We start from the raw sequence: 21,366 nt of genomic DNA on the forward strand, positions 1-21,366 counted from the left end.
AGGACTTTGGCTTCCTTCACTTTACACATGCCTGAACACAGATCCTCCTTTCCTCACACTCGCTGCCCTTTCCAGCTGGATCTCCAGCAGTCCACGTCCCCACCCCACAAAGGTAAGCAACATCCAACTGCAACTACTTCAACTGCACGTGGAAGTTGAGAAAAACTTGCATTATTAATTTACTCTTCATCATTAGAAACTAAATTGGTGCAATTAAAATATCATTCTAAAGTCACCTCTGACAGCAGCCGAGTGCCTCATTATGACAAATGAGACTAGTTAAACAAACACGGTGCGTGACACGATTTATAGGCCAGACATCCTTTCTTGTGCTGAAGAACTGCTCCAGAAATAGCCACACTTCAAGCTAATTGCATATAAATCATATTGATGAGATCTGAATCACTGGTTTTCAATATTCAAAATCAGTTTCATCAGTTCAACTAACTGACACAATTCCTGCTCTCCGAGTACCCTGAGAAACCACCGGGACTTTAAAGTCGTGAATACTAAAGAGCACGCTATACCAAAGGGGACTGTAAATAAAAAAAAAAAGGCTAGATCTTCAGTGTACATAAAATATTTCCTATTCTTCTCCGTCTCTTTGTCTTTTTACCCCTGCAATCCTCGAGAAGAACTTGACTACAGAGACTCTGCATGTGTGTGTGTTTGCTGTGGGACAGAAGAAGACAATTTGAAACACCTCTGCTTTTAAATGAAGCAGAGAAGCTATAAATGGGTTTTAGATCTGTCTATCCCATTTCCATTTGACTTTTCCTAGTCACCACCAAGTAACTGCATGTCCAGATAAGTGCCAGACAGGAACTTCTGGCATGAAATGTACTGCTTCAGAATGAATACAGCTGCTTCAACTAATACAAGCTGCTCCACAAACATCTGTGCAAACAGAACTCAGCAGAATCAATATTCAGGGAGGAAAAAAATGGGTCCTGAAGCAGTCTGGTCTAATGAGATGAACCCCATTTAGGAAACTAATTCACAAAACATTGTTTTTCCACCCTTCACTGGGTTCTGATGATTATGTTCAGCATGGCTGCTGCTGCTTGAGAAAATTCTGCCTAATTTTGCCTTCCCCTTCGTCTTGAACTGGTAAATTGATTTGATTTTTCAAATTATTAACGTAGAACTCTTTCATTGTGAACATTCATCTACTCTAACTGATCTCAACTCCACAAAACTCATGAAACGTATATGCAAATATAACAAAACCAACAACTTCCAGTTACATAGTATTTTTCATATGTAGAAAATTCTCCTACAGTATTTATTTGGTATAATTTATATTTAGCATGCACTACAATGGCTAATGGGATGTACATGTTAGGCTATGAGTGATGCGAGACAATGGCAGCACCAGGTATCAGTCATCCCCAGAGAACACCCCTCCCTCTCCATGCACAAGGAATATTCTTGCTAGAGGACGTGGACTTAAACCCAAAACAGCGCAGTCTAGTCTACTCACATAACAATTATTCAAAGCTCTATCCTGTGTATATCCTGGCTCCTACATCAATTTGCCACTATTAAATTTTCCTAAATCCAGCCAAATTTATTTCCAAACTTTATATCCCAGATCACTGAGCTAAACCAGATGCCAGGAAAGGCTGATAGGAAAAGAAGCTCCAGAAGACCCAAGAGGACATAGTACGTTTGAACTACTGGTGGGATGGAGAAAACTTAAAGTTGTCTGACGTGACTTTTCTCATTCACTGTAGCAGAGCACTGAACGTTGTCAAGTACTCAGAAGAGCAAAGAAAGAACAGGGTTGCACAGACTAAATTTCTATCTACATCTATCTGCACATCATTTTGTGACAAACCCCTAAACTGTTTTTGCAACTAGACTCCACGTTCATCCAAATACGTGGACAGAGTTGGTTCAGCAGTCTCGACAGCCCAACCACAGGCCTCCTTCACGGCCTCTGACACAGCACTTCTCTCTCAGACAAGAAGTAGTTGCTAGATCTTGCTGCGATTCATTTATAGCAACTGTCTAAGGGTATCTGGACACTTTAAGAGTACTGGATTACAAAGTTAACTGTTGTGAACAAAAAATTTAGAACAGTGGATCAACTGTACCAATCAGCTACATTCCAAAATCTACTGGAATTGCTGAGAGAACTACATCTTTCGCTTGGCCAAAAAATACCTTTCAAACAATTGATACACAGGTGTACTTAGACCACTGCCATTGATTAGGGTATGCAGATTAATCAATCCCTGCAAGGATTAACCTGAATCGACAGGCTCTTCTTCTGATATGTATTTTGTGAACTAGCACAAGAATTCCCCCATGTCATCTGCAGTCTTGCCCCAAAAGTTTCTGTTCTGACCTCTAAGGTCTTTCTGTATTTGTCCCACAGAAACAAGCTCCCAGATGCATTCTAAGGGACCTGATCCTACGTGGAAACAGCAGTTTAAAATTGCTCTCTTGCTTACCATTCTTGGCAAGCACCCAGAGGTCAACCGCATGTCTGGTGGAAGTATTTGGCCCACAGATTGTTTTTAATTAAATGCTTGTCTAGTGATATTAAATTGAGCTTCAGCAACATAAGAATGCTGCGAAATGTTTCATCCTAAACTAAATGATTTCCTATGTAATTTACAAACTTTATTCCTTCAAACTGGAAAAATTCCACATGTCAAAATGACAACCACAAACACCTAAAATTGAAAAAATGCCGGATGAGAGAAAAAAGTTGTAAAAAAAATCCTTATATTTCATTTTTTGAGGATAGTATTCAAAAGGAAAAAACAAAAAGCTGTTGAGATACTTTATTAGCAACTGAGCTAACTCCAGCTACTAGCAGGTCTGTTCTTATATATATCCATTATCTCTGCAGGCATGTGAGAGAATAAAAACAGGCCAGAAAACAGTATTTTAAAGGATGCAAAATAGTAAACATCACTTAGAAAACTTGATATTCACTTAAATCCAAACATTATGAATTCTATTCACTTTTCAGTGAAGTACAAGAAACAAGATTGCAAATCCTTTCAGTGAAAATCCATTACTTGAGCTTTAATTTTACTGGCTACCAAAGCAATTAACGTGTATGTCCAGACTGCTATTACTTTACTGTATAATACAACTCCTGGTTCTTTTGCTGCACACGCAGCAAAAAAAAACAACAGGAGACTCATGCACGTACTCCCCATGCTCACACCATCTGTTAACGTAAGCTTCAACTATCTACATTTCTTCTTAAATATTGCAAAGTTCAAGGCAATTATTAAGCACTATTCTAAATCCAAAGCACAAATCACCTTCTTTTAGAATAATATACAAGCAAGCTTTCCCCTAATTAGCAATCTCCCTGTTTCTAGAGTCATGCTTTTAACTATAGGAAGAAAGGACCGTGCTCAGTGTTGCCAAAACACCACGGTCTAATGAGATGCTTTAAAATCATTCCAGCTCAAAAAATGAGTTATCTCATCTTTAAAAACAAAACAAACACTTTAAAGTAGATGAGCAGATTAAAACTTATATTTACACAGATACATTTTACTGCAAAAAAAGTAAAGCACATCTAAACATACTAGTGTATCTTTTTAAATATCACTCACTCAGATTAAACTCTGTTAAAATGTGCATAGACCAAGGCATTAGAAAAATTAAAAAGACTTCATATTTTATTACATTTGTAAAAATGATCTCAAAGATTATGCAGTCTAGATTTACAAAGTTCTGTAACTTGTTCATCAGTAGGTAGATCCACCATTGATGCATGCATGTACTGCATGAAGCAGATAACTGCAAGTGACCTACAGTACAGTAAGTGCTGTTTGTTACTTAAGATTCTCAACTCTAATTCCCTTCCACCACAAAAAAAATATGTAAAAGTTGAAAGTAAGGCTAGTGTTAAAGAGCACATCTTGTCTCCCAGCTCTAATAACTGCATGATACTTTCCATACAGGAGACTTTTCCTCCGGATTTTCTTTACTAACTCAGAGAAACTAGAATTAGATTTTATTAGGATACCGCCTAATTCTCAATACTTCTGACTTGTGAAAAGAAGTTTACAGGGAATTAGTCTGTCTTTCTGCATGTGTGTCAAAATCTTGCTACTCTATATATACTACTGAAAACAATCAGCCTGAACCACAGTTAGTCCCATATTTCCCTGTGTCAGGGAATGAAAAATTTATGAGGCGGCACAATTAAAAAGAATAGCCTATGACAGACTAATTGGGTCCTGTACAGTGCGTACAAAGATTCTTCATGATCAAAGCAAAAAAAAGAAATAATAAAAAACCCCAACAGCCACCATCTCTGAACCTCCCACCAAAAATCACCCACAACAGAACTTTGATGTCTCTGTGAATAATACCATTGAAAGAATAAGGGGAAAAATACGAACCAACTCTCTTGCAATTAATCTTTCTACCACAATGATAATGGATAGAAAGGATTGCCTTGCAAATAATACTCATACCACTTGTAATTAGAGCTGATTCAATCTATGTTTTTTTTTTTTTCACTTGAGTTTTATTTTTCATCTTGTTCTCCTTCCTGCTCAAGGAGGAGTTTGGAGTTTCAAAATCTCCATCAAGAAATCAGCCTATTGAATTCAGCAAATAAGAAGCCAATAGTGTCATTGTCCTTCAACTCATCAGTTAAGATTATCAAATGTGTTATGAAGATGAGCAGACCAAACACATTCTTACTATGAAAAGATTTGCCAGCATTTTTCAAGATTTCAGCAAGACTTGGTCTTGAATATCAAGCTGCCTGCATTTGGCTGTAAGTTTATTTTTTTTCCCCTAACTCTACTGAGGCACTCTTAAGTAGCTCTCCTTATACAAGAGAGAAAAAAGATTGTACTAGATATACAAAAGAGTACAAGGTACCTATGTAATAACATTTTTGTTTTGCAAAAATAACTAGTCAAGTGTCAAATAAGCTACAACATATACCTAAAACATGACTTCATACTAAGAACAGGTGAGTGTATAGAGTCTTACAAAGGTACTTCAATCAGTAACAATTTTCCTCTCCTCTTGCCTTTCAGAACAGATAAATTACTGTTAAGATGAACTGAAACTTAGCCTTATTATTATATTTTCAGCACCTCTTTCATCTGGCTGGTTAGACAATATGTAAAATAGCGCAAGCTAAGTTTAATACCAGCCACTCTTCACGAGCCCCAGAAGATGCCATCACTCTAATGAGCAATAGCTGTAACCCCTGGTCTCAAATGCCCTGCCCACTAGCAGCTGAAGACCTGCACACCATCTTCATCACTGAGGCCCACAGACACATCCTCTTCTACCTCCTCATCAAGCTGAAGGCTTCCAAAGGAGTACTTATTTCTTGGCATAGGAGAGGAACTCAGCACAACGGGATTTCCAAACACCAGAGGGTGAGTGAAGGGGTTAATGATTTCAGAGTCAGAATCGCTAGATTCTGTCCCACTGCTGGTGGAGCCCTCCATTACCTGGATTGCAGTCATATGATCCATTATGCCACTGGCATGCAGTGACTGTATGACTGGGCTCTGCTTTGACTGTCCCCCAGCTGGCATACCATTGGCCATCATTTTGCCCTCTGGAGAAGACATCTTAGCCACCCCACCCCCTTTACAATGTCTCTCAGATCTATACTCCTGCCCAGGGGTTGAGGATATCTGGCTCAAGATAAATGGGTCTGTAGCTGACTTATTGCAGAGATTTAGGATTTTCTGTGCATGAGGCCGTTGAGAACCCGGAGAATATCTGCCATACCCATGGCAGCTGCTGGCATAGCTGTCTTCCTCCCCAGTCCTCGTCCTGCAGTCATGCCCGTTTTCTGAGACATAACCCTGAGAGCCAGTTCTACTCAGGCTCATGTTGGGGCTTGATCCTTTGCTACTGGGAGGCAAAGGAGTAGCCAGTGGACTACGGCTCCCTGGCCCTCTAAACATTTCATCAACCAGTGAGCTGTGCCTTGGCATCCTGGGGCTTCCCCCAGTGTAGAAGGAGAGATCAGCTGGGTTATCATCAAGGTACTCTTCAGAGAGATACTGGGAAGATTTTATAGAAGCTGAGGAATCCCTGTATCTACCTCTATTAAGATTTTCGTCTCTATAGTGAATATAGGCACCACTGGTCAAATCACCCTCATAATTGTCATTTGTTTGGGAATATGACCGGGTTATTTGTCCTCTGAGGAGATCATACTCGCTATCTACATCACTGCAGTCAATGAAAGGAATGGAGGTGCTGCTGCCATGAGCAGCCCTGGAAGCTGGACCTGTGCTTGGTTGCTGTGACTGAGGTCTGTTCTGCTGCATCCTATCCGTAGCAGCCTCCTCTTCCTCCTCCACAGCTGACACCACTGCTCCATCCACCTTTCTGCCTTCTTTTGGGCTCTTCTTTAAGGAAGGGCTCTTGTGCTGTCCAGTGTCTTCTGTTGAAGCTTTCAATTCCTTTCCTTGCTGGCAGCTCTGCACTGCTGCAGCATCACTGTCATCTCCATAGGCAAAGCTGGAGCTCTGGAAAGACAAAGGAGGAAAGGGAAGGGGAAGCCAAAGGGGAGAGAGGGTTGAGAGGGAAGAGAGTCAGAGGGAAAAGGCTATGTGTAATTATGCACTACAATTTTACAATATATCCTTCAGCAACATAGGAATCTCCTGAAAGCAGAAGAGGTAACCCAAGCTTCAAAATGAATTAGAAGGAAAAAAAAAAAGAGGTCTCTGATCCTGAAGAACAGACGATAGGGGAAAATACATAAGCTAAACAAGGAAAGAAAGGGGAGACAGAATGCAGCAATATGTAAAAAGGAGGATTCCAGCTATTTCCATGTTCTAAGGTTCCCATCAACACTCTGAGAACATCAACCTGTTTACACTACCCTGAAGCTGGAAGGACAAAAACATAAGCATGTAAAGACAAATTCTGCATGGCCTACTTCCATACTCTAAAAAAGCCCAAAGGGTCATATGTGGGCTTTTGAAGACCATTCATTCAACCCCTGGAGCATATCTGCCTCTAGTTTGGGGGCTGGCTTTTCTGCAAACAGAAATATGCCAGCATCTGACCAGCAGCTATACACAGTCTTCCCGAGTTTGTCTTTGCAATATTAAAATGCTAAAAGATATTTGAAATAGGCTGCATTTATAGAAGAATTATCTGAATTTCCTGAATTTGCAGGAATGAAAGAGCTTGTGAATATCAAGAGGAAGCAACATGAAAGTGTGGGTAACATTCATGGATATATTAAGCTAGTAGTTTGCACCTGCAGTTTAAGCTCTATCTCATGTAAGGTTATGTGATAAAACACAGATGAGCACAGAGAAACACTGGTAGGCAGGGGTCAATAACCCCAACAACCTTCTCAGAGAAATAGAGCTCTACAGTGCCTGAGGTATCTTGTATTCCCACAGGGCTCCTCTGGGGACTGTCCTGGGAGAATCATCAGCTCACAGCTGGGTGCCTCTGGGATGCCAGACACTAGAGTATGTGCACATTGGTTGCATGAGTAGGGCAATGCACAAATGCTACAAAACATCAAACTGGTCTAGTTGGTGAGAAGGATAAGAGAGTTGGAAGCCAAATACTGGAGCCGCCAAAAATCTGGGCTAGGCACTGGAAAAACAGAGGGGCTACTGGAGAGGCCAAGATGTCCAAGCCAGCTACTGGAGAGACAAGGGGGCCAAAGGACTGGGTGCTGGTAACGTCATCAGTCTGGGAGCAGCTAGCTACTGGAGAAGCACATTTGCATGTTCGTGTCTCTGTCTGTGAGGTAGCTGGGAACCAGGCTTCAGCTACAGGACAGACTGGGTGTCTAAGATGAGTTACTGGAGGAACACCATGTGTGTGTACATGTGTGTAGGTCTGAGTAGTGGCAACCGGAGTGAGGTTGTTAGCCTTGGGGGCTTGTGTGTCCAGGCAACAGCAAGTGAGGAAATTTAAGGATTCATTACTGGATAGTAATGATAGTGTCTAAAACCAGTAACTAGAGGGATCCATACCACATATATGCATAAATATTTTCCACTAACAGACTTTCACCCTGATCGGCCTGAGTGGAACATGAGGAGGCTGCTGGTGCTATTTGTGTCTGTGTGAGTATTGTTTTCTGTTCGTTCTCACCTATATGGCTGTCTGTCTGTATATTTGCATGTGTATACATATGTGCATGTGTCTGAGTGCTTGTGTGGCTGCTAATCATAAAAACACACTCAGCCACTGGCTGGACCTGGAAACACATAGCTCCTGCAGCCTCACCTCTACTGGGCTACTGGATGTGCAAACTCCTAACAGATAATCACTATTAACATAAGACAAATACATTTTGTATCTACCAAAGATAATGGCTTAAAAGGCCACAGCTGAAATTTCTCTGAGGAAATTAATATAATGTTAATATTATGGAATATCTTGTCCTGGCAGCTAACACTCCTCAGTGAAGGAAAATACATTTTCCCAAGTACAATCATCTGTAACAACCTGGAACCCCAGCAGTAACACTGCAGATTGCAGTTTTTCAGGTGGCCATTAGTACAGTTTGGACAGGCTCACTATTTACGCTTTTGATGCTGTCTGGAAACAGCTCTGTTCCATAGTGGAAATAAACACGTTCCACATCAAAAACCTAAACTTTATAACATCCAGGGTTCCTGAGCTCACACTTAAATGGAAAGTGAGCAGAAGCCTATGTTCCTAAAGTTTCCAAAGACCAATCAGAGGTGGGTAATGTAATAAGAAATGTCTAAAAGGCATGATGCAGGCTTTCATCAACATCACTGACTTGTTTTGGCACCTCTGTATGCTGTTCTGAAGGCTGTGCTGTCAGACTCCTGATGGAACGAATCTTGCTGTGTTTCCTGGAGATAAAAGGAAAATCACAGTAAGAGGCCATTTCAGTTTTAATGCAAAGAGGAATCAAGAGACATGCCTCCTTGAAAACAAAAACTTTGAATAGCAGCTTTCACAAAGGTTTGCTCCAAAACAGATCCTCCTTTCTGCAGGTTTAAATGTGCTATGTGTTGGAAACATACTATCGTATGAAAAGAGAGAGGCATTGAAGTAAAAATGGTCTATCAGCAGAACATGAGTGATTAGCAAAAAATCGTTGTCATCATCTTTGGCAGTTTGTCCATGAATTTCAGCTCACTACAAGTAAGATGAGTTCCAATAGAATGCACTCAAGCAAAGTTAGACATCTTCCCTGGAGATCTCTCCCTTGAGGATGGTTGTACCTACTCCTGTTACCTTCTCTTTTATTCTCAGCTGAATATGTTCACTTAAAACCCATTTAAATCCCTTTCTGCTCACATATATTAATCACATCCCACTGAAGAGGGTGCGAATCAATGTGATTTCACCTGTGACAGTAGGGTATTCATTGCTGAAAAACAAATTGAATACTACTGATTTTAAATAAACTATAGATTAGTTATGCAAACTTCTGCCAAAACATTCAGGACCAAGAGGATATTATACAAGTGATAAACAGTCAAACCAACAAAGAAGGATTTTTTTATTTTGAATGGTGCTAAGCTCTTATAAGTAAATGGAAACCACTTTAATTTAAAAAAAAATCTGAGCAGCTCATTTATTTTCTTCTCACCTTTCAAACTGTACTTTTTTGTGCCCTCCTTCTTTAACATAGTCAAGAACTTGTTTCTGAGTCCGGCCACTGGAAGAAAAAAAACAAACTATTAATCTGAGATACCGAATTTCTCACATTTAATACAATATATTACCTGGTCATCATAAACATACATGTGACCTGCAAATGAAGTCATAGCAACCAGAAAAATATTTGTCACTATCAGCAGAAACTCATATAAAATCATAAAGAAGGTCTCCTACTTTATGGCCATATAGTCACAGGTTTTTATCTTTTGGCATGTTACCACATTTTTTTATTATTATTATTATGGAGATACCTTAGGATGTGATTTCAGAACTAATTAAATTCAGCTGTGTGCCCTTTATAGCGAGCAATATGACTGGGAAACCACCACAACAAAAAGCAAAGTAGAGGTTAAGTTTTACTCTCATGAACAAAAAACATTCCTGAATCTTTTCAGGAGTCAAATCCCAGCCTTACCTTGTATGCTGGCACCAAAAAGAAAGCTGCTGAAATGCATTTCAGTTGTGACATAACTCAATTACATCGGCTAAACATACACACAATTTCTTCAGAGATTTAGGCTTGAACTTGCACACTTTCCTCATGCGTCAGGCCATAAAATTGTAGTGAAAAAGTCCAGATTTCCTATAGCGCAAAGATAAAAACTCCACGGGGAACTGGGAGCAGTAAAGGACACCTACACCTCAAGACTGTTCACTAACAGAAAAGAACAACAACAGCTTTCTATTCATTATAGGCTTTCAAATGAATTACTGAAAGGCCTGAAAAAAGTAACCATGTGCATGTATGCAGAACAGCTCACAGCGAATGCAGGATGTAGGCAAAATCTGTTCTCCAAAGCAAGAGATAAGCTGAATGCATCTACATTTTACTACTTATTCTGTCAGAAACTCAAAAATTAATAGCTTGTTTACTCTAGTTCTTCCTACCTTAATTAATTTATTTTGCCAGTAGGAAACAAAGTGGGAAGATAGTTAGAATGGCCATATTTACTAGGTACCTGCTCAAGGCTGCTGTAGTGTACCAACAACGTTATCTCAACAAAGAAGGTGTTTCTGCTCGTTCAATTTAGATCAAGTTCCCAAACAAAATGAAAGGATATTTACTCCTGACACACACAATACTGTATCTACAGATAGGCTTCTGCTAGTGTAGAAACAACAACATTAAAAAGAAAACAACAACAAAAACATCAAGAACTGAAAAATCCAACAATTTAACTATTCAAAACCTTCCTACAGCTCTTATCAATATGGCGGGTAGACCTGGTCTTAGCATAAGTTATCATATAAACTATTTGCAAACTACAGAGGGGGAGCTGAAAATGGTGGGTTTAATCCTAGATTGTTAAGGATATGGATATGATTTTAAAATGTGAAGTTAACAAAGGTGGAAAGAAGAAAGCAGGTCTCACCTGAACCTAAATGATGAACCTCTAGAAAAAAGAACAGGTTTGGGCTTTGGTTTAGGTTCCTCAAACAGCCTGAAAAAGGCATGATGCTCCACACAGATCTTCCAGAACGATTTGCAAAAATCTCGACTGGCCATAAGGAATTCCAGAGTGTCCTGGAATGAACTCTGAAAGTTGAGAGAGCATTCACAACGTGAGCAAGCAAGCAACACACATTACAGAGATGCACTGACAAAGCAGGCTCTATGCTACAAAAAAAAAAAAAAAAAAAGAAGATTTTTCCCAACTCGTTGGTTTTCAGTCTTAATAGACCCTATCTTTCTTAGTTTTAGACATCACTGACCTGCCTAGTAATATCACAGCTATTGCTTAAGCTTACTTTCATTGACAAGTATGACAGAGATAGAGAAAGGGTCTTAACAGTAACATGTGAAGAGATGGTTTACATACTAGAGCTTAAGAACCAATGATATAGATCCAGAAGCACAGTCAGAAGAAGACTTTGTGACATTCAGTTTACATTTCCTTTGGTTGGGTTGCTCACCTGAGATGCTTGTTTGATGCATACAGCAACACACCAACAGAGAATAAAAGTAATTAAAAAACTCAGGAGGTGATAAAAACATATGTTTAATCTGGAAGTAGAAATTTACCAAATAACATTTTGTCAGCTTCACCAATCTCTGACAAGGACTTACATTCACATCAGGCCGCAGTTTGATAAGAAAACGTTTCCTCTTGAAGCTCAGCTTTCGAACCTTAGCCCAGTTGAAGGCATTGATCTTGGTGTGACCCTACAAAGGACAGAGGCAGCAGCGTTTATGCATTACAGATCTGAATGAAGAAATTCAAACCACCACAAAAAGTCTGCCAAATATTAATAATCTATTCACTTTGTTTGCAATTACGGTGTTTCTTCTCATTCATCCTCCAGTACTGCAAACATCAACATACATTCTTAACCATAAGCACCCAGTAGTGTGACTGAAGGCAGGCTTTTAAGGCTAAATTCTTGCACTTTTGTAGGACTAGGTACGCTGACAAGATGTGAAAGTATATAATCCAGTATCACTGCACAAAACAGAGCAGCCTATTTTGTCCTTTCACAGGGAGCAACTGAAGTAAAAGGAATCTAAATAACTTTAGAATACCTGTTTCTGAAAAGCAAGAAAACATTAAAAAAATACACAACAAAAACAAACAGTAAGCCTGAGAGAAATCCCACTATTCCCAGCAACAGTATCATTAGCCCTTTGCCCCAGTATCACCATGGAAGGGATCTTATAAACCATCCACTTCCCTCCCCCTTGCTGTGGGCAGTGACAAATTGCACTAGACCTAGTTGCCCAGGGCCCCACCCAACCTCACCTCAAGTGTCTCCAGGGTTGGGGCATCCACAGCTTCTCTGGGCAGCCTGTGTCAGTGCCTCATTGCCATCTGAGTAAACAGCATCCTTCTAACCTCTAATCTGAATCTACTCTCTTTTACTTTCAAACTGTTCCCTCTCATCCTCCCTCTACACTCCCTTTACATACTGGAATATGGTCTCCCCAGAACCTTCTTTTCTCCAGGTTGAACAACCACAGCACTCTCAGCCTCTTTGTAGATGAGGTGTCTTTACTTCAGAAGTGGAGGCATTGTTTTCATATATCCATTACACCAGTTTGTTCAGTAAAGATTTCAAGACACGCAAGCCTACAGCAAGCGCAGACGTTTCAAAGAACAGCAACTCGAGGATGGCTAAATGCAGAAACTCACGTTGATTTGGGCTCTGTCACCAGACAGACGTAGGAGTAGTGACAGCGTGATGAGCTCTGCTAAGTCAGTCTGCTGTCTAAGAATCACATAATTAACCTCCTTTAGAATGCTCAGAAGCACTGACGCTGATTTCTTAATAAATGACAGACTTCAAAGTAAGCCTGAATGGGTTTAAGTGAACCTTTATTTTGATTTTATATTGATGTCATTCTAATGTGGTCCTTACATTTCAGTTTCTCTCTTATGATGTATGCATAATAAACAGATGAACTGAAGCCTCCAATTTCTGGGCAGACTCCAGCAGGTCAGAGCCTGAACTCAGCTTCCCTCTCAGCTCTCAGTCTTGGAGCTGGTTCCAGCAAAAACTCCAAGCTTTTCTGAAAGTTCAAAAAAAAAAAAAAAAACAACCCACCTCTCTTTGAAAGTCTTAAGACTCTACAAGAGATGACTGAGTTTTAGAGCTGAACAAATCAGACCTTGGGCCTTCAGCTGCCAGCTGCATCCTTATGGAAAGATCCCAGCAGTCTGCTGGGACTCAGTGATGCCCATGCTGTTTTGGGTATGTTCCTTCAGTTGTAAGACAGTCTTAATTCATAAAGCTTTGCAATTCATTAATTCAACTGATGAAAGTACTGTGGGGGAGCAGGGAAGGGTGTGTAAACACAATTATTTGGGTTGTGTACATTTCTCACAATAACTTCATGTTCTCATGCTTCAATCTTTGCTTCAGTTTTGTAGCTGCACTGTCAACCCATTTAGCTGCTCAGAGTTTTTATTTATTTATTTTAATTTAGAGCTTTGGGATAGGCATTTCTGAGTTCATTTGTTGCTGTTGTTTCTTTTGTTTGTTTTTTAATAAAAGGACAAAGTACTTTTCAAGGTTGGAAACACTGTACTGTTTTAACTGAAGACAAATGAATAGTGGTAAATACTTGTAAATGGACATTTTAAAGAACAGTTTACTTACTGCTTTTGACATTGTGCAGAAAGAGGCATTTGGGATGCTAGTAGACATAAACTCAACTGAAGTGAAACCAGCTTATGCAAGCTGACTATCTGTACTTTCACATTTATAAAATTCCAATTTGTTATTTCCCTAAGGGAAACTGGAGAAGAAAATTCAATAAATTTGCTAATAATGCTTCACGAACAAGGCTGACTGAGGCAGTAGAGCAACAAAATCTAAGGAAAATGCTTTCGAACTTCTGGTGAAAGAGGTAGGATTAATGGACTCAGCAAAGGTAGAATAGCCAAGGCTGGTCAAGAGTACTGCAACACTACAGAGAGCTTGCATTCACTTCCTGTATTCTTCACCTTGTACTCCAGGTGTCTCTTATTGTCCCAGCTTCACAACCATTTAGTATGTGCCGTGCCTACAAGAACTGCCTGCTCCTTTATGCAGAAGGTGTCAGCATGACCAACTTGCAAATTGTGAGCTGCAGATCAGTTTGCATTTTGAATAGCACATTGTAGTTGAAGATTGAGTTCTAGCCTGTGTGCGCAAACAGCGTATGAATCTCTGGAAGTAAAGGACCCAGTGCAGCTATAAAAGCTTTGAGGTTATTGTCAGAAAAGGGAAATTCCTAAATTTTCTTATACAAATTCTTTGATATGGTTGAGGTTTTGGATTCTTATTGTTCTAAGAGATTTCTCCGCTTTATAAAACGCAAAGTCACATGCTGAGCAGCTCTAACCTGAAACACCAGAATGCCTGTGTTGGCAACAGCCAGGTTGATTTTTGTCCCTTCCCTGTCCTTGGCTGGATGCAAGCGTATTCCATACATCTCCAGCCGACGGGCAATCTCCAAAAGCTGGAAATCAGACTCTGCTGGTGTCTGTCCCCTTAAGAAACAAAACAGAGAAGACACACAAATTATACACATCTTTCAGTAGAAAGCAACAGGTCCTCTAGTGAATAAAGAGACATTTTACAAGAGACTAAGACCTATAAGGGCTATTACATCTGATTGTTTTTTCTATTTCCACAGAATTATTTTTTTTATCAGATAAAAAACCACTTCATCTTAGTATAGATCAATACCAAAGTATTCAGTTTTTACAATCTACTAGAAATTTTGATCACTCCAATAGTGAGACGCCTGAAACTTGGATTTTGAGCCATTAACAAAAGTAACTCTAATTTTTTTTCCACTGAAAAAACATACTATGTTCCTACAAATATAAAAATAACTAACTAAATGGAAGTTTGTAAGGGTGTTGTTTATTATGAAAGTGAATGCAATACTGAAATGAAGTGAAACAGAAGACACGAACATCTTAACATAAATGTTGTGAACCCATAAGCACTAAATTTCTCACAAAGCAAAAGTTCTGATTATCAGAGCAGTAGAGCTCCCTACACTCATCTCCAATTCCAGTTAGTTCAAAATGAAACTGTTCAAGTCTTGAAGTGTTTTCATAGTCAAAAAAACCCCAACAACCTCTTTATGTCTTATTCTAAATTTTTTCACAATTTTACTTTTTTTCCGCCAGTCTTTAGGAGACCAAGTCACCAATGTGCACCATCACCTTGAGTGCTGTTCCCCCCCCCAAACCCCAAATTCTGCAAGCACACTCTGCTTTTCCTAAAACTATCATTAAACCTCTTCTTTATCCACCTCTAAATATGGCATAGAAAGGAGAAAAAGCAACGTGCAGTGTCCTTGAAATCAAAAAGTGCATTGTCACAAGTGCCTCACCGATCAGTTATCATTTGCAATCATATCTGCATGCACAAAATCAGCAGTGAAGCATTCTGGATGAAATAGACTGTAAAATAAGGACATGCTCGACTGAATATCAAAATCAATTGCTCTTTAAACATCTTGTTATGATGATGGGAGAAAGGCAACTGTAACTTTCAGGAAATTCAAAGGCTTGGATGTTTTTTGAGAAGTAACCTTTGAGAAACTCAGAGACCCAAACCTCTTTTGCATATAGAATGTAGCATGTATTAATAAAACTATGCTAAATGAAAAGACTAAATAAGGAGAAAAAAAAAAAAAAGTCTTACATGTGATTACGGTGAAATTCCATGATTTTGTCTTCTAGTGCTTCTTGCTGAGGTATATACTTGTTCTTCGCTAAGTGTTCACGGTCTATGGTTTCATCAAAATCCCCAATCTCAGCTATGGAGAATTTTAAGAAAAGTCTGTTAAAACACTGAATTAAATCTGAATTATTCAGGCAATCCAAAAGGATTGGAGAAGAGGGCAGAGAAGCAATCACAGCAAGCCATGACTCAGACTCCCCCTATTTTATCTTCTTTACATTCCTCCCTTCTCATCTGTGTGAGTAGCTGCTATGTGAGAAGCAGCCCAAGGGTTCCTCCCACCCACAACCACGAACGTAGATGTCGGATGTTAATTGAACAAATGAAGTCATCACAGTGCTGCTTTGACTTATGCGCAGGATAAAGTGGGGTAACTGGGAGAACTGCATTAATTAAGCCGAAGCCATCCATCTCTCTTACACGTGGTAGCGCTCAGGTACCTCTCCCCAGAGCAGACAAGCACAAGCTTCCTCCCCAGGCCCATGCCCCACACTCTAATCTCAGGAGAAATCTGAAGTGATATGGTTTTCTTTGTGTGTTTGAACACAGACATGTACTGAACAGGTTATGAAACATTTGTCTTCCACTAATTTTGCAGCAGTTTGAGACACATTCTGTCTCCCTCCTCCTCAAAGTTGCTCCCATCTGCTGCAGTTATTCAATAATGTGTGTGCAACAGTATGCCACACCCACCTTCCATTTTGCAGCCCATTCAGTGAGATTTCCTTTCCTTCTGGGGGAAAAAAGGGTCAGGCAATCTATGTGTGGGTGCCAGATTACTATCTTGTTGCCTGCTATTCTTGGAATGCTTCTTAAAAATCTTGCTATTAGGTTTTTCACAGAATGATGAAGAAACCTCTGCCTGCCAGAACATTACAAACGACGCTGCAACAAAAGGCCGCTAACTTAATAATGTAAGTGAAATTAAAATGCAGCTCCCCCACATTAAAACCAGGCTGCAGTCAGACTGCAGGCTCAGATCCTTGCCTCATCGTCACCTCAGCTCTGCCCATGTAAATGATCTCTTAAACAAGTTCTGTCCAAAATGAGCTGGTTTTTGATAAAAGAAAGGTTTAAGAAGATGCTTAAAACACTGCAAAGTGATTTCTGGCAAGAGTTTGCCTGTTAGCAAACATGTGCTAAGAGAATCAATAAACTCACGCTGACAGGGAAGATGAGGACCAAAGCATCTGTGAATGATAGAGAAGTAACCTTTCAACCCAACCAGAATGCAGAGGTGGAAAAGAGTTGGTAACACTGATTTCCATCCCCTTCCTCATTTCATCTGCTCTGAGTCATTCCTTAAGATATGTGGCTACAGACACACCCCAAATTATTTGAGAATTCTCTTTTGTAAAAAAGTCTATTTCATTCCCATCTCTGGGGCAGCTCCATCACTCCCATTTCACTTGCTTCCAGTGATTCAAATCTCTGGGGTACATTTTTAACCCTAACCCAAATAAAAAGTAATTTTTTCCTCTTTAATGGGGCCATAAGCCTGCCTAAGACTGCAACCCCTCAAATGGCATGGGCACAGACTCTTTAAAATACTGTTCGTACCTTGTAGACTTTTGTACACAGAAGCACTTAAACCACTTCACGTAGGGTTTTCTCCAGAGCCCAGAGTACATATGACTTATTCTATTGCTACATTACTTTTATAATGTTCTCTGTCAACTGCAAATCCATTACCAAAATTGTCCTCTGGACTTTCTAATTACTTCTGTTCTCTCTGAGCTTGTACCAAGCATCTTTTCCTTCTTCTCATCCCAGCCCTCCTTCTCTAGCTCTGCTACCAGTCCCTCTACAAAGGAGCTGCATTTTGAATATTATCAGCCTTGCATATAGGTCTTCTTTACAATCTTCTGTGTTTTAGCTTAAGACTGATTTCCATTGATGCCTCCCTTCTCTTAGCGTGCAAGTGCATTACACTACTTTCTGTATTCTGTCTGCATTAGCACATCTGATATGTCTAATGCTCTATATTTCAGCTCTTTTTGTTTAATCAGACCGTCTTCTTACTTTACGCATTTGCTTTACTGCATCATTTGTTGTATCAGTTTTCTCTCACTCTTAACGCTTTCTACAACGCTTTTAAGGTGTTTTTAAATAGAATGTTTCAAATTTAAATTTTGTTCTGTAATATACATGCTAATTTAACATAAACCTATTTGCTATCATACTGGATTTCATAAAAAAAAATATCAGTCCATAACACTGGCATAAGCTTGTATACATAATATAAAGGCACCTGGAATCAGATATCCCCAATGGAAACCGCTGGTAGGCACAGCATCGATAAGACATACAATACCTAATCTCCTATGTTCTCAATCTTTCCACTTTGATATCATTACTCTTATCAGCTGTCAAGTTTTATTTTTGTTGCAGACAAATATGGAATTTTTTTTAGCTACTGAATAATAAGGCAGAGAGAAAATAAATACAAAAGACAGTCACGTGGATAAGATACAGTCATAGATTCTTATCAGATCCAATTTTCACAGAAAAACGTTAAAGAGACAAAAGATGGAAGAATAAATGAGACAGTCACAAAGTTCTCGCTGAGGTTTCTAGCAAACACACAAAAAAAGGGGGTGAGTGAAAATCATAAACATCCAAAACAGTCCAAGTTGCAGCTGGGAGCTGTGAGGAGGCACCATGAGGCACAACATCTCTCTGCCCAGAGTTCAGCAGTTAAGCAGCAGTTCAGATTCAGTGGATACCATCTTACCTCTCAGGATGAATCCCTTGCCTCTCTCCTTTTGTAAGATGGAAAAAACTAATTTTTTTTTCAATATAAAAGTATCTTACTTTACTGTTCATAAGGAGAGTACTACTTGATTCCTAAAACTACAATTCAGAAGTCTGCACATCAAGCTCACAGGTGAAGGGGACAAAAAACTAAAAAGATTTCAAGAGGATTTCAAGAGGAAAACTGTTTTATTCAACATTATAATGTGTCTCAGTAGCATAAGAGCAATGGTGGTGATATGACACTTTTGCACACTTTAAAAAGAAAGCTTCTTGCCTGCCTGCTTTTGTGTGTCGGGGGAATGGCCAAGTGTATGACGGAGGAATTCTTAAAAACATTCAGTAAAACTTGAGTTTGACTGCACAGAGAAGGGAAAAGGAAAGCTTGTGCAAGTGTAAGGACTTCCTGAGATTTTATCTTTTCATGCTGTTACTTTTGGAAAACAAGCTAGCAGTTGCATTCAGCAGCCCAGGCAGTAGAGCTGTAGAGGGCTCAGTGAAGAATTTAACTGAGTAATCAATAAGAGATGAGCAAGACATCAATGAAGATCTAAGTAGAAGTCATGAGAAAATAACGTATAGGCAATAGAAGAGTTCAAGAGGTGGTGATGATCATGAAGCAGCATCTCTACAACAGAAACATGCACTGAAGAATTCTCTCTCCAACATCCTTCTCTGGTGCAAAGACATCTATTAGGAAGACCCACTCTCCTAGAATGCAGCGTAACAACTGATACTCAATTTCCCCAAAATTATCAAGACATTTTTATCAAAGACAGAAAAGTAGAACTAGCTGAAAGAAGGAAAGAACTACAACTGGTGTACTGAACACTGTTAACAGGAAAAACTAAAATATACAAGCTCACTGGCTAAAGATTTATTTTTTTTTTAAGTCTGTGCTGCAAAAATACTCAGTTTTGAAACGGTTTGAGAAATCCAGACTTTTCCAAAGGCTGCTGTACTTTACTGCTACTCAGTCACATTGGGCAATGATGGCCACGGCAAACAGAAAACCATGCAACATCTGCCTTTCCAGTAACACTTGATGAGAAACTACCAAACACCCAAACAGACTATGACAAAGGATCATGAGGTTTATCTGCTTAACACTAAAGAACTTCTGAACACCTTTGCTGACTGCAATTTCCACACAACAGCATTTACAACAATGGCCTAAGTGACCATCATATATGCAAATTAAGTATTTTTTCCTACTCTTACTCTCAACAAGAGTATCCACAGTCTTGAAATGCAAAACATATGCTGCTTTCCAAGTGATTTTGAAGTTGAAAGAAGCTATGATATGATAAATGAGTCCATTGAACAGTCTTCTTGTACATACACTGCAATTAAAAAAGAAAGCTTGAAATCTTTTGGGTTTTCTTCTTCCCTATCAGTTTCCTCTTAGGAATGTGACTTAGACTGGCATTCTAAGCATGTTTATTTACTACATTCTCCAGACAGCATCCAGATCTCCAGGAATGTCAATGCTCTGCTGACATAATACAATGCTAAATACAAATAATGAAGCAAAAATTCAGGAGAATTCAACCTGTTTGCCTGCAAACTTTGCTTTTTAAAGGATCCTACAAAGACCATCAAACGAGTGCTTGAAAAATGCAAATCTAGTGGCCAAGAGCTCGCTTTTATTTAAAAGAGTAAATTCTCTGCATTTTAATGCCATTATAAAGAAATATAATAAATCGTCCACATGACTCAAGCCATCTCCTACCAGCTTGTGACAGGTAACCCAGCAAAGCATGTCCAACCAATCATCCTGTTTATCCTCCTGGAAGGAGGGAACTTACACTGTATTATGTGTGAGATTAAGAGGGCAGTGCTGGTATCGTTACATGTTAGCCTTCCCTGTGCCAGGTCCTGCTTCACTTGCAATGCAAATAGGTACCTGCAAAACAAACACGAACAAAGAGTTACACAAAGCAAGAGAGAAAGATGGAGAAGTACTAAACTTCAAGTCCTTTTTTTTGCAATACATTCCATTTACTTTTTGGCACCTACAGAAGTGATCTGAATATCCTAAGCTTAGAGGCTAAGTAAAACATAACAAGTACTATATTACAGCTATTACAGTCTTACATTGCGGCTGCTTGGCAGAACCAAGATGTATCTCTCTTAACCAGATCAGTGAGACATGGAAGTGATGTGACAGTAAAAGCAAATGTGACAGCTATTACACGCTCAGCAACCACACCTCAAGATAATGGACCTACCTGCAACTATGAAGAAATGCCAGAACAGAAGGGGAAGTTTATAGTTTCCACCTTGGCACTCACTCGGAAATAAGGAACGAGGTCTTTATTGCATGACTTTATCTAGTTCGGATAATTTTGGAGGACATAATCCTGCACTATTAACAGCCATTTTTAACATATTCACTTACAAACCAGTCAACGAGGGCAATTCTACACTGACATCTTATGCGCACAGACATCACAGGTCCGCAGCACTGTTTCAACATTTGCATTTATTTCAGCTTCAACAGAAATTGAAATAGGTTAGTTTCACTCAGCATCAAATTCTTACCTGGAAAAAAAAAACGACCTAATAGCAGGCGTTTCTCCTACACTTGGAATGTAACCCAAATTGGACAGGCACCTTAACAAGCCTTCCAGCGACCACAGTTCCTCTGGGGAATTCATACAATAATCTCAACACTTTTTACTAAGACTGGATTTTAATATATTCAGTGAGAACTCTCATTTGAACAGCGAGTTTCTGAATGAGATGTCGGTGAATTAAATGAAAAATGCAAGCTGAGCAGAAGAG

General features: G+C 39.4%; 1 protein-coding gene across 7 annotated transcripts in view; it reads right to left on the bottom strand.

Moving 5' to 3' along the window:
- Positions 1 to 21,366, bottom strand: part of FARP1 (FERM, ARH/RhoGEF and pleckstrin domain protein 1) — a 205,392-nt gene that overhangs the window by 35,729 nt on the left and 148,297 nt on the right. For 6 of the 7 annotated variants that reach the window (XR_002444130.1, XM_021416320.1, XM_021416328.1 and 3 more), the window contains 8 exons: positions 20,388 to 20,485; positions 15,787 to 15,901; positions 14,468 to 14,615; positions 11,714 to 11,809; positions 11,019 to 11,182; positions 9,575 to 9,643; positions 8,753 to 8,828; positions 6,254 to 6,494 (listed from right to left, as the gene is read on the bottom strand). Coding sequence is in view for 6 of the 7 variants with exons in the window: in XM_021416320.1 (XP_021271995.1) it covers positions 6,254 to 6,494; positions 8,753 to 8,828; positions 9,575 to 9,643; positions 11,019 to 11,182; positions 11,714 to 11,809; positions 14,468 to 14,615; positions 15,787 to 15,901; positions 20,388 to 20,485 (1,007 nt within the window). In the remaining variant the exon portion in view is untranslated. The remainder of the gene's footprint in view (positions 1 to 6,253; positions 6,495 to 8,752; positions 8,829 to 9,574; positions 9,644 to 11,018; positions 11,183 to 11,713; positions 11,810 to 14,467; positions 14,616 to 15,786; positions 15,902 to 20,387; positions 20,486 to 21,366) is intronic. The other variant, XM_021416311.1, reaches the window with a different exon arrangement.

Source organism: Numida meleagris, chromosome 1 (assembly GCF_002078875.1).
Source record: "Numida meleagris isolate 19003 breed g44 Domestic line chromosome 1, NumMel1.0, whole genome shotgun sequence".
Classification (NCBI taxonomy): Eukaryota; Metazoa; Chordata; class Aves; order Galliformes; family Numididae; genus Numida; species Numida meleagris.